The sequence below is a fragment of the Cuculus canorus genome, chromosome 12 (genome assembly GCF_017976375.1).
Source record: "Cuculus canorus isolate bCucCan1 chromosome 12, bCucCan1.pri, whole genome shotgun sequence".
Taxonomy (NCBI): domain Eukaryota; kingdom Metazoa; phylum Chordata; class Aves; order Cuculiformes; family Cuculidae; genus Cuculus; species Cuculus canorus.
Genome location: NC_071412.1, coordinates 18,427,469 through 18,441,147, shown reverse-complemented (window position 1 = coordinate 18,441,147; position 13,679 = coordinate 18,427,469). Strand labels below are relative to the sequence as shown.

At 39.5% G+C, this 13,679-nt stretch overlaps 1 protein-coding gene across 2 annotated transcripts in view; it reads right to left on the bottom strand.

Moving 5' to 3' along the window:
- The window catches only part of SCAPER (S-phase cyclin A associated protein in the ER), a 134,119-nt gene that overhangs the window by 79,951 nt on the left and 40,489 nt on the right, over window positions 1–13,679 (bottom strand). For both annotated transcript variants that reach the window (XM_054077493.1, XM_054077494.1), the window contains exons 18-20: window positions 10,312–10,393; window positions 8,696–8,848; window positions 7,829–7,936 (exon numbers count right to left, since the gene is read on the bottom strand). In XM_054077493.1, coding sequence (XP_053933468.1) covers window positions 7,829–7,936; window positions 8,696–8,848; window positions 10,312–10,393 — 343 coding nt within the window. The remainder of the gene's footprint in view (window positions 1–7,828; window positions 7,937–8,695; window positions 8,849–10,311; window positions 10,394–13,679) is intronic.

Genomic DNA, 13,679 nt, shown 5'->3' with positions numbered 1-13,679 from the left:
AAAAAGCTTCTCAAACAGAAAAGTAACCTGGCAAATATACACAATTTGATATTTAATGGCATTCTGGATTGAAACAGCTTGTCATTTGAGATCTGAAAACCCAAGCCATTCAGACCTCTAATAATTTTTAGATAACACTGAAGACGTTTTTAGAACAACTGAAATGATTTCCTGTACTTCATTTACAGGCAAGGTGATACGAACTGACACTAAATGCACATGTAAAACTGCAGCCACAACAATGCAGACAAGATAGAAATTAGATTATTTACCAAAAAAAGTCTCTGCTTTTCCTCTCCCTCCATCCTCAACCGGTCTGACTTTTGGTCACTAAGAATCCTGACGCTTTCCAAACGCAACAGATGGGCCTCACCTACAAACTACATGAGTGATCCTAACTTCCAAACCCATTATAGATAACACTAGTAAGGCCACCCATGAAGTCACATTCCTGCTGGTTATTGCACAGTCCCATTCAACTGCCTGAAACAGAAAAACTACCCACTTCATCTCATATATTGAAGGTGATAATCTCAGTTGACTAAGCAAGCACTTTTTATCAGCAAGTTCTTCACTATACACTGAATTACACCCCTCTTTCTTATACGACACTTTTATATGACAAGAATTACAGCGTCACTATCAGTATTCTCTGAAATGAAGTAATTTTTTCAGACTTGGGAACAAACATAATTGCAAAATCTTTCCATGAAAAGCGTAGCAAATACTGCAAAATCCTGAAATGCCATACAGCTGAGTACAGTCCGCTTTGGTTTGGGTAAGGAAAACCATGCAACAAACTGGATTCTGAACCTTGGCAATTGATATAAAATCCAACAGCTGGAGAATGAATTTCCTAATGGATACCCTCTTCATACAATCCCCACTCACAGGACCAATACTCTCGACTAGCTCTTCCCTTTAATGTCCTCATTACAACAACATCCACGTACCTGACCTTGACAGATGAAATGTTTGATATGTAAATATTTATCAAGCCAGAACACAACAGCAAAATTATTCTCCTGCCCAGTCTCTCTGACTATGCCACTTTTGGCTCTCTCTGTTACATATAAACTACTGTCCATTTCACTACTCAGCAAATATTTATAGTACCGTTATTAAATTGTGATGTAAAGTGTGCCAAACAGAACTCCTCTGGACAAACCATACCTCCCCATCCCCAGAGGTGTTCAAGGCCAGGTTGGATGGGGCTTTGAGCAACCTGATCCAGTGGAAACTGTCCCTGCCCATGGCAGGGGGTTGGAACTCAACCAGCTTTAAGGTCCTTTCCAACCCAAACCATTCTAGGATTCTAAAATTTCCTCATTTTAAATTCAGGAGGGAGCATAACACAAATACTGATTTCCCTTTCCTTTCTTTCTAAGTACGTGTTGCCTTTTTATGAATTCTGCCTGAGCAAGACTGCGTAGGTAGGACAATACTCCAGGAAAGCATCTGTATTTGCTCAGGCTGAGCAGAAAAATCACAGACTGGCATTTGTTGCCGCAGGGCAGTCACAACTGAAGAACCTCTGTTCTCTCAGGCGCATGTTGCTCGGTGCTGGCTCTTGCAAAGCTCCATACTCCTCCCGACAGGGAGCGGTAACAGCCAGGAAGGCAGACGCTGAAATTCCCCGGGGCTGAAGCCAGTCAGTCACTGGCAGGAGATGCAGGACCATCACCCAGTCTATCAAGGATTTTCTGTCGGCATCTGTAAGCTCTGGAGGGTCTGATGCCAGCACGGAGCAGCACTGGTGGGAGCTGCGCCTGCCCAGCCGCGGGCACCTCACGGCCGGGCTGCCCAACACACGGCCCGCGGCACACCCGGCGGCATGGTGCTTCCGTGGCTATGCAGATACTCTCTATAAACCAACCAAGTCATTTAAGAGGAAAAACCTTCTGGCTACTGGACTTCCACCCCAAAAAAGCAGAGCCAAAATGACCTGGGAATCTGAAGAGTGTACAGGGTTTTTATATGTGTGTGTATATATATATATTATTTTTCATTTTCATTTCTTTCTGTATATCTGGATTCTGGCCAGAACTGAAGCACGAGTGCCAGAATTTTGTAAGACTGGTTATTCTTATTATTTTTGTATTCTTTCCAACTCTGAATCCCCAAGTTTGGAAAGAAAAGGCATTCTTATAGGCTTTCTAACCCCATTCTGCAGACCAAGGGAACTTGAAAAATACCTGACTCCAGCTATTTATCTAAATTCGATCTGAAGAACCCCCAAACACTTATTTTACTTGCCCTCTCATATCAGCATTAAAATAATACACGAGGGAGATTAGAAAGAAATACTTGTAGTAGCTTATATCACATAACTGCTGTCACTCGTTTACTATTTTAATAAAAAAAATTAATAGCAAGTTGAGTATTTTGTATAAACGTAAGGTACACAAGGAATATATTCTAGCAAATCAATAGGCAACTATTCTGAAGCCTACATACATCTTTTAGATTAACATCTTTATCTGTTTCAAAACAAACAACATCCTGTAACTGTAGAAAATAATAAAAAATATTTTTCATATTTATTACCAATGTCAGGAATAACGGTTTCTTACTTGTATATAATCACCGGAGGGATATATTTGCCAAATTTTGAAAAGGTTTTTAAGGCTTAATTCTAAATCATGTTACCACAGGAATATTTGTTCATGATTTTATTACGTTTCAACAAAACTCCTCAGTATTTTATTTTTTCCTCCTAGCCCAGGATGATATTTAATATGGAAAACAGATGCTGAAGCAGACTGAGTTATATCAAATGCAAAATTCAATTTTCAACTTCATAACCAATGACAGCTTGAAACAGAAATGGTCGTTAATGCTTAATCACGAAGAGATTAAATGTTTGTGTTCAAAAACTGTTATGCTACCAGAAGTGATGATTTGCTCCAAAATGTGGAGAAGATTCAAAATAAGGAAGGTATTTACCTATTACCATTAATTAAAGTTATCACAAGTGCTTCATATGTGATAAACAGGTTATAAGAATAATGGATATCCAAACACAATTTTCTCAAAATCAAGATTTTAATTATTCACGTTTCTATGCCAGATTGTCCTCTAGAAGATGAGTGTAGACCATCAAAAAACTTTCATTCTTTGTTCAAAACTGAAGACTGACCTTTCATTGTAAAAGTAGTTTTTCCTTTACTTCTAGAATTTAATTAAGATGAAATTTTTTAAATGAGGGACTAATCCTACTTTTTAGCATATCCAAACTAAATACCATTTCTACTGCTAACACTGACTGCACTCTGAGCCACCTTGCTTGTTCATAAATTCAGTGATACGACAGCCTGCCACTAAGAAAAACAGCAAATAGTATTCTGAATAATAGGTTCAGATATTTCTCGGACTTTTAATATTCCCTTTCCTGCTTGTCACTCCAAGATGTGGGAACAGAAGGCAAAGTAAAGCTTTTTCTTCCACAAGAATGAGAATTCTGCATTCTGGACAGGGGAAACCTCACTCTGCAGATTAGGGAAGAAAGCTGAGAGTCTCTGACTTTATCATCCGGCTGCAAAGGCAAGAGGAACGGGGAAATGAGAGCAGACTCGGCCCTGCCAGCAGTAGTTTTTCTTACTGGTTGTGACTATTGAAGCCAAAAGGAGGTGGCAATGATCTATCACAATTAAAGCACAGCCAATAAACAATTAATCACGTACATTTTTGCCAAGAAAAACAACACTCTATAATATATTAAAGGTAAGAAGCTATTCCTGCACAAAGTACAAAAAACTCCAATTGATGTATTGAGTACAGAGAGACCTTCTGTAAACTGCGTCATGGATTAAACTTGATAACTACATGATCGTTCATGACAGCTTCTCCTAGGACAAATGTACTCACAGCAGAATCACAAGGCCAAGGTTCCTGCGCTGAACGGACTACAGGTATCCAACAGATATGAAACATCCTTAAACAAAAAATGGACCGCAGATGCTTGGCTAAATTCCATTCCTCTAGCAACACACAATCCCTCTCTGAAAAAAATCCTCTCTTTCTCAGGAGAAAAAAAAAACCTGAGTAAAGCAAACTCAACCGGAACCTGTGGCTTTACTGGGATGGGGAGTTCTTGTTATTATGCAATTTACGGATCACTTCTACTGAGCAATACAGAAGAAAAATGGGCTACCATTGAAAAACTTTAGTCAGATGCCAGGAAAAAAAATTTACAATGAAGTCTATATTCTTTAGCTCTGTGGATAAAAGAAGCAGAAATATTGTTCAGTATGTGACCAAACCATATGCACCACTGTCCCATCCAGAAATGATGTAAGTAGTGCACACCAGCAGCGCTGAGTCAAGAATGGAGAGCAATATGAATGCTACGAGAGGGGACATAGAAAACAGCAAAGGCAAAAGAAGGCAAAGCTGTAAGATCAGTGGAAGACGACATGTATTTAAGTAGAGAGAAAAGATGTAGATGGAACACTGCTCTGCACTTGATATCAGCGCAGTGACATGGGACAGCGATAGCACTGTGGGTTTCAGAAGTACAGTGAAGGAAAGACAACTCTTAGCTGAAGCCCACCCTGCTGAAAAGGTTTTGCCATTGACATGAATGCATGTATTTAAAAGACAAAAGTTAAAAAGGACAAAAAGGAAAGCTAAAAAGGATATAAAAAATGTGAATAGAACTTACTTTGCTTTCGAAATCAGATTTTCGCTTGAAAAGAAACCTACGTCCTTTTCAGCTGGAGGCTAACAAACACCCAAATGAAGAAACCCCAGAACACTGAGGCAAAAGGAAGCTGTCACACAGCCTTAGAAATAACCTCATGTTTTTTTATTTTTACTGTACATATTCATAACAAAACTATTTTCTTTGTGAGTTTCACCAAACGCCCCAGCTACAAGTGAACTCATCTTACTGATGACCTAACACCAGCTGGCAGCTCCTGCACAATATATGCAGGAATTAAACACAATTCATGCTTAATTCCAGAACAAAGGCAAACTGCTCCAACGGGAAGTCTACTTTAATCTCAGAAAATGTTTGTAGAGTTATAGGACACGCAGATGCTATAGCAAAAGGAAAAAACCTAGAGCATCATAGTTTCTTCTCATATCTGAGAAGACCAACTACCAGCACCCACCTGGCCCAGAGAAATGGGTCAGTGATCACGCAGCACAGCTTGTCACTTTTTGCTTACAGTTAAATCCACCAACAAACTCCCTTACCATATGGAGACATATTTTGTAGTCACTTAAACCAGTTTCCAAAGTCTAAAGGAGATACTTACATCTTACCTTCTGCGATACCAACATCATCAAAATAAAACATATTTCAAGCCCTTCTGTGGTTTCTCAAGTAATAATAATAATACAGAAATCCTACGGTCAGACTACAATTTAAGAAAAGCTTTCTTTCCAGGCAGCTCCCTATTACGCTTAACAGGCTCAACACAATAAGAGTCAAAGATCAAGAGTAAGTAATCTGAGGTGTCAAGTGCATAAGGTTAAAAGTGAAATTTTATTAGGTCAAAGGTGACATAAATAAAACCTTTTATGTCAAAGAAGAAGGGCCACGTACAAGATGTATATAATCTAAAGACATCACAGATGACAAGTAATAACTTTAAGTAGTACAAGTGTGTTCTCACTACAGATACCTTCACTAAAAAATTGAAAACAGTGATGAAAAAGCAGCTGAATATTGTAATGTTTCCTTGGAATATGGTTTTACGGCTATATAATACTTCAGGGTTTTTTTCTCAAGTATTCCAAAACTGAACTAAAGTTACTGGATGCTTTAGTTGTGGGGGAGGCAACGCATGCTGATTAAAGAGGTACACGAACCAGACTGCTCTGATAAATAAAATTGGTTTTCTACTTCACAGTGACCATCTCTAGCACGTAGATCTTACTGCTTCTCTTTGAAAAAAAGAAAACAAACCAGAGGGGCCTCAGGCCCAGGAAATGTCAGATTACAAAGGTACAGTTCAGAACTGTATAGTTTGACTAATTAAAATATAGCTACAAGTAATAATTAAACACATAACAACATAAGTATATGTTGCCAGTATGCCCAGTACTACGCACCATCTTGGTTAAGGACATTTACATCTGCTTTTGTAATCATTCAGTTGACTTCAGTTATTTAACTGAACTGTTCATTCAGTTAAAACTTTCCTCTCCTTTTGCTGCTGCACTAAGTGCGCATTCAAGAAATCCTGAAGATTTAACCTTAATCTGGATACTAAGTTCACATTGAAACGTTTTGCTGAAAAACACTGGATTTAAGCATAAGATGTTGGACACCACAAAAACCAAGATACCTGTGCCCTCTAGTGGAACTTCTTTTTCACCAGCCGGGCACAAATGCAGCTGTTAGAATGTGATCCCTTTTCCGGAAGTGGGAATTGGTGAGCTATCAAACGAGACGCAGCAAACACTGTGTAACATCCAGTAAAAAGGAAGTCCCTGTTTTCCTCTAAAATCATCTGAGACGGGTGCCCAGCAAGAATCATAGTTAACCATCAGTGGCTACACAGTGGCTAGCAAAGGCTACAGAGATACGAGAAAACAAAATCATACAATAACAGAATCATACAACGGTTTGGGTTGGGATGAACCTTAAAGATCATCCAATTCCAAACCCCTGCCATGGGCAGGGACACCTCCCACTGGATCAGGTTGCTCAAAGCTCATCTAACCTGGCCTTGAACACCTCTGGGGAGGTGGCAGCCACCACTGCTCTGAGCAACCTGGGCCAGTATCTTGCCACCCTCATCGTGAAGAATTTCTTCCTAATGCCAAACCTAAATCTTCCCCCTTCCAATCTTCCTTTTCTGTTTCCCAGTGATAACCACCTCTGTGGATTTCAGTACCTCAGAGACTTTGACTCTCCAAAGCTTTTTAAAAAGGAAAAGATATTAAAACCGGATGTAAGAAGTTTTAAACAAAGAGATGTCAACAAATAAAAATAGTAACAAGAACTGAGAAGGAAAGAAGCCAAAGTGAGCAGTATCATTTGAATCAACTTGGCTCAAAGCAGCTTTCCAAATTTAATAAAGTTAAACCTGAATCAGCTCTGGAGAACTGGTTTGCACAGTATTTCTGACTACTGTCTGACAAGCATCATAGGCAGGCATTCAGAAATCTTTTGGGTGAGACAGAACTCGAAGTCTGACTGTTAGAATTTGCCTTGCAGAGAAAGCTTGACTTAATACTGCAGTTAATTCAGGCAGCAATAAGAAATTAAATCAGATGGCCATTCATAAGCCTTTCCCTCAACACAGAACAGTTTCTTGGTTCAGCATACAACGTCCTTAGTGGTTCCTAAAAATCACCCTAAGTGCCAATTCTTCTAAAGAAGCTACTAAAAACCTCACTACTGTTCTTTCTAGCAATGCTAATACTTGCAAAGCGCTTCCAATGTTACCTTTTAAAGTAATTTAGCCCTACAGCTTTCAGCATCATTGACCTTGATGCATTGGATATCTGATAACCTAAAAAAGGACTGAGATATTTTAAGCAACAGGAAGGGAAAAAAAAAAAAGCAAAGCAAAAATGCAGATACCTGCAACACATCAAATTTTTATGATGAAAAGATAAATATAGTGAGATGAAAATGCCTTTGGATTAATAGAGAAGCAATTAGACACATTTAAATACAACCCACTGGCCTGTTCCTTTCATTCCTTTTCATTGGGAGCCTATATTCAAAAAGGTACTGCTATTCCAATGCTAACACAAATATTCTTGTTCTATTCCTTTATAAGAATTTTCAAGATTTTCTAAGGCTACTCGGCTGGATGGCATTTAAAACTAGAAATAATATAGAAAAAAACGTTACAAAACTTACCACTTCTTCATCTGAAAGCTCTCGTCCTTGGATGCTGCTGTTTTCTCTCACAGCCTGTTGGTGTTTTTTCCCTTTAATGTGGCTAAAAAGGTAGACTTCCGATGAAATCTGTAATGACAATGGCTTAATAGCAAAGTTTTTCCACAATAATTCCATAAATGTATAAATAACAGTATTTTAAAATTGACATATGCACATCTGTCAGGAGTATGTTCAGACTCTCAATGTACAGACAGAACAGACTGAGATCAGAGACCTGCCTAGCAAGTACTTAGGCACCAACAGTGACCAAAAAATAAGATAACAGGAAAAGAAGAGGCAAAGCGAACACTGATTCTCCCCTTCCACACTATCAACCCTCCAAACAAACTCTGTCCAAGAACTTATTGAGCTTGACGTGGTTTCTCCATATCTGGTAAACAAACATCAGCAAATTTCAATCCAATGAAACTTGAACAACCATCCTCTGAACTCACATTAAATTCAAACATCCACAGGACCTTCTAACAAGGTATTCACAGCTCAGCTCCCCGCCTAGGTGAAGAACCACATTCTTTAATTTGCTTTAAATCTAGCTTTCTATTACTGTCACCGGAAGCTCCCAAATTCTTGCTTTTCTGAGAAAAGACAGCAAATAACTTAGTACCGACCACACTCTCTTCCACCTACAGCTTTGCAGTTCTTTCAAGTCTTCCCTAAACCACCTGATTTATAGACAGAAGAATCCAAAAAAAGGGGCACTTCACAAGAGCAGAGCAGGGACGCAGCGGATGTGCAGTACTCTCATCTGTCTTTGAAGCATGATTTGTAGCTTCACAGCTCCAGTTGGCCTTGCAATTCTGACACTATTCCCTCTAGCTGACTTACCATCACATTGCACAAAGAGCACTGTTTTTTTCGTTCGTATGGTGTAAGTTTTGGTGCATAATCTGTGTTAGCATGTCTTCCACTACTTAATTCAGCTGCTTTCTCTTTCCTTTGTTCAATTTGTTCCATGTGCCTTCTAATACTTTCATCATGCTGAAAGGAAAATAATCAAAGCAACAAAGAAAAAACACTTTGAATTACAGTGAAAGGAATTAAAGTTTGCAAAGAAATCTCAGGAATCACAAAATGCTGTACAGTTAGGACGAAGTTCTGATAAAGTGAAACTTTTCTTTGTTTCTGAGTGTTAAAAGCCACCACATATCATAGACATTTAACACATCGTGATTTAAAAATCAATCAGCATTACTGTTGGTTTATAGGTGGTTATCAATTAATAGTCTGTTGCAAATCCTTCTGTAAATGTTTTTGTTACGTTTAATATCTCATTTCTGGTTTTGTTCTCAACAAAACACTCCAGTACAAAATACAAGTTCAACGTTTAATTCTAAAAATATGTAACTTGCTTATCAGTGAAAACAGCACTGCACATGAAATTATTAAGTACAAATTGAAGTAAAATAAATTACTTATTATCCATCTGCAATAGCAGGCAGTTCACTGGATTCTGTCAGAGTTTTCATACCTAGCCCTCAGGAGAATGGAATAACCTCTCAACTATTTGGATGCCCTCTCCTTGGAGGAGTTGAGGTGTGATTTAGTGGGAGCTTTCCCTGCCCATGGCAAGGGGGTTGGAGCCGGATGGGTTTTAAGGTCCCTTCCAACCTAAACCGTTCTATGATTCTATGATTGAAAACCAGAGGCTGGGGTATGAAACAGTGTTTAATAACGGAACTGCATTTTACAGTGCAAGTAAAAGCAGCTACAGTGCTTCAAACTGGAATCAGAGCAAAGAATAACACTGAAATAAGAAAATATTTGTACCTATACATAAACCATCCTAGAATAAAAATTTATCTTTAAATTAAACTTCAATATGCAGTTCCATGTCAGAGCCTAAAAAATATAACCTATCATTTTGGAAGTCTTTACATCTCTTGAAAACTAAGTGTGTATCTCTTCAAAACTTCTGATACCTTGGTTCTCCACTGGACAGGCAATTCAGGTGAAGAGGGGAACTAGGAGATGGTTGATCTTATGCCTATTTGATGTAGTAACTGGAGTCCCTCACTAAACAAAAGGAAACAGCACTGTTGCCACACTGGACAGCATCAGTTTCAATACCGTTAGATAGAACCTGGTGTGACAGGTGAACTGCCTACACCTAACAGCGTGAGAGATTTTACACAGTGTTTTCTCTCATGATTAATTCAAAATTACCTTGACTCTCTTGGAAAGCACAGGTTTACTTGTTCTTATGTTCAAAGGTTTGAAATTAATGCGTTCCACAGAGCTTAGTCCTGCTCTTCCCAAACTGCAGTGCATGTTATACAGCAGGGCCCTCTTCTTAAAGTAAGAATCTAAACAAAAATCTCTTGGAAAGTTCTGTAATTCAGAACACTGTAATATCTTCACCAAATAAAACATGCACATAGAAAATAATTCTGCAGAAATTCTATATTGTTGATGTATTTTTCAACTAAAACATCCTTGTATACCTTCAGTTGAATCTTCTTCTGCAGTTCTTCCATAGCTTCTTGTTGAGCTGCAGTAAGAGCTGCCAATCTCTCTTCTCGATCTCTAACCAAGACATAATAAATGTAGGCAAAAACTTGTAATAATCAAAAGCATGTATGATATTGGCTAATTTATGTTTGAAATAAAGAACAAGCACCCCAAAAAATGAAGCTGAAGGTTGGTCAGTAGAAAAGGACAAGGTTAGAATACATAAATTCCCAGATAAATCTTTTCACCAACATCAAATCATAGTCACTAGCGATAAACGGATGCTCTAGAATAATGCAATTCTGAATGTTCAGGACACCAAAAGATAGCATTTATCCTACTGTCATCTGTACACAACTGTAGTCAGGACCTGTTTTACCCAGAGAACCTGTCTGTCCTACACCCCTCTTCCAAAACCTGAATATACCTCAGACTCCAGCTGTCTTCCTCACTTTTAGCAGCTCTCCTTCCCCTCCCCAGCAAAGTGCCAAAGCCCAGCTGCCACACACGTGGACTCACAAGAGTCTGTGAACCCTCTACGCATCAACCTATTGAAGAGATTATAGGTGTTTTTTCTGCCTGAGAAAAGAACACCAGTCATAACCTAATCTGTTACTGTAACTACTAAACAGAAACCCGCAGGTAACAGTTTCATCAACTCACCAGCAATCAGTAAGACAAGGGAGCTATTAAACCCTAAGAAGGAAGAAAGTCAGGTACTTGTGCTGTTTGTACAGAATGAACTGGGATGGAAGAGAAGCACTTGTAGAATTCTGGCAGCTGGGAAGGGCCAAAAGAAGTAACAAATGTTCTGAGTAAAACTGAGCAATTAAAAAGTCTTTAAAATGCATTCTAAAATTAAAGTAGTTGGCATGACAAAACTAGAAAGGATAACATAAAGAATATTATCTAAAATGCAGAGGTTTTGGTTTTGTGTGGATTTCTGTTTGTTTGGGGTTTTTTAAACAGAAATGTCATACAGAAGACAATTATTTCGGTAATAGTAGAAGGCTCAAATAAAGTAACATTTTTAAAACAAAAAGGCACAAAATATAAAAGCAGATAGGAAAGAAGGCGGGGGAGGAAGCAAGCCTAACGATAAACACTACGCTCAATTGTGCTTCCAGAAAGTATAAGTAAACTCTTCCAACCACCATGGGTGTGGAGGGGGTGAGGAAGAGATGATGGATGAGAAGCATTAGGTAGTTTATCTGCCATCTCCCCTGAGGCATATAAAGACAGACTGAACTACAGTCCTTCTTTTTCTTGTTTTTGTTTTAAAGAGTTCCTGACTCACAGCAATTAAACATTTCTTTAGCCCTACAAACTATGACAAAATAATATCGTTGCGTATTTTGGATCAATAATATCTGAAAAAAGATTCTCAAGTTTCAATCTATAGAGCATCAACACTATTCTGCATAAGCCCTTCTGAAATGCAGCTTTTTACACGATTATGTTACATTATACAGTTTTATGATTACTACTGACAAGAAAAAAAATTCTGTATTATGAATTTCAACTCTCTGGAACGTAAAATCATCTGAAATTACATCTAAAATCTTGCTGGAATCAAGTTAATGTACCATAAGGGCAGCGGGGCTCTTGAAGTCAGTTTTAAATATACTATTCCCTTCATACAGATCCTTTAATCACCACCAGATGCACATGGTAAAGCTTATACTGAAGAAAATTTAAGCAGATACTCCCCAAATTACTCATTCCAGCAAGTATTAAAACTTCAGGATAAGAGCAAAATCCTAGCAGCAGGAAAAACACCCAAGAAAACAAAACACCAAATAATTCCCCGAGGCTCCACCAAGACTTGCAGAAGTCGAAGATGGAAGGGATAGCACAGCCAGCTGCCTGCCAAGCTCATCTCTTCCTTCACTTCTACACCAGGATACTTTGAATCCTCCTCTAATTCTACTACACTAGAGAAACCTCAGAACCCTTATCTAAGGAGATGCAATGAACATTCTGACCTAACAGAAGCACCAGCTTGTAGGGCACCATGTACACATCTCCTTCAAGCATCTGGCATAGAAAACCAAATGCAAGCACTGTACAGCAATGTTAAGTACAAAGCATTTGAAAACTGAGTGCGAGCAATACAAACTGGTGGATAAAACGACCGGCCTGGCTGAGCAGAGATCTGGCCGGAGCCAAGGGAAAAAATGGAGAGTCCCTGCTCTTTGAAAGAAGGGGCAAACAACTTGGGTGGACAACGAAGACGTCGTGATGTTATGCAGGGAGAAAATGAGGAGTGCCAAAGCCTGACTAAAACTTAATCTGGCAGCTGAGTTAAACAACAATAAAAACGTTGCTATAACTGTATCAGTAGCAAAAAGAGGGTAAAAAGAATCTCCAGCCTTTACTGGATGTGGGGAGAAACAGTGACAAAGGATGAAGAAAAGGCTGAGGGACTCAAAGCCTTCTTTGCCTCAGTCTTTAACAGTCAGACTTGTTCTCCGGGTACCCAGTTCCCTGAGCTGGATGACAGGGAGCAAAATGGAGACCCCATAATCCAAGAGGAAATGTTTAGCTACCTGCTACACCACCTGGACACACATGTCTGTGAGACTGGATGAGATCTACCCGAGAGTACTGGAGGAACTGGTGGAAGTCCTCACCAAGCTGCTTTCCATCATTTATCAGCAGTCCTGGCTGACTGGGGAGGTTCCACTTGACCAGAGATTAGCAAATGTGACACCTATCTACAAGTAGGGCTGGAAGGAGGATCTGGGGAACTACAGGCCTGTCAACCTGACCTTGGTGCCAGGAAAGATTTTGGAGCCGTTCATCTAGAATGCACTCACCAGGGGATTCGGCCCAGCCAGCACAGGTTCATAAAGGACAGATGGTGCCTGACCAACCTGATCTCCTTCTACGACCAGATCAGCAGTGTCCCAGGTGGCCAAGAAGGCCAACAGCATCCTGGCTTGGATCATGATGTAGCCAGCAGGAGCAGGGTACGCATCATTCCCCTGTGCTCAGTGCTGGTGAGATCGCACCTCGAATCCTGGGTTCAGTTTTGGGCCCCTCAGCTCAAGAAAGATATTGAAAGGCTAGAGCACATCCAGAGAAAGGAACAGAGCTGGGGAAGGGTCTGGAAACTGAGGAAACTGGTGTCATTTAGTCTGGAGAAGAGGAGGCTGAGGGGAGACCTCATCACTCTGTACAGCTCCCTGAAAGGAAGTTGTGGTACGGTGGGTGCTGGTCTCTTCTCCCAAGGAACAAGTGATAGGATGAGAGGAAATGGCCTCAGGTTGCACCAGGGGAGGTTTAAACAAAAACCAAAACATTAAACAAAAAGAGCACAGCATTACATGCCATCTCACTGTGCCTTTGGCTTAATATA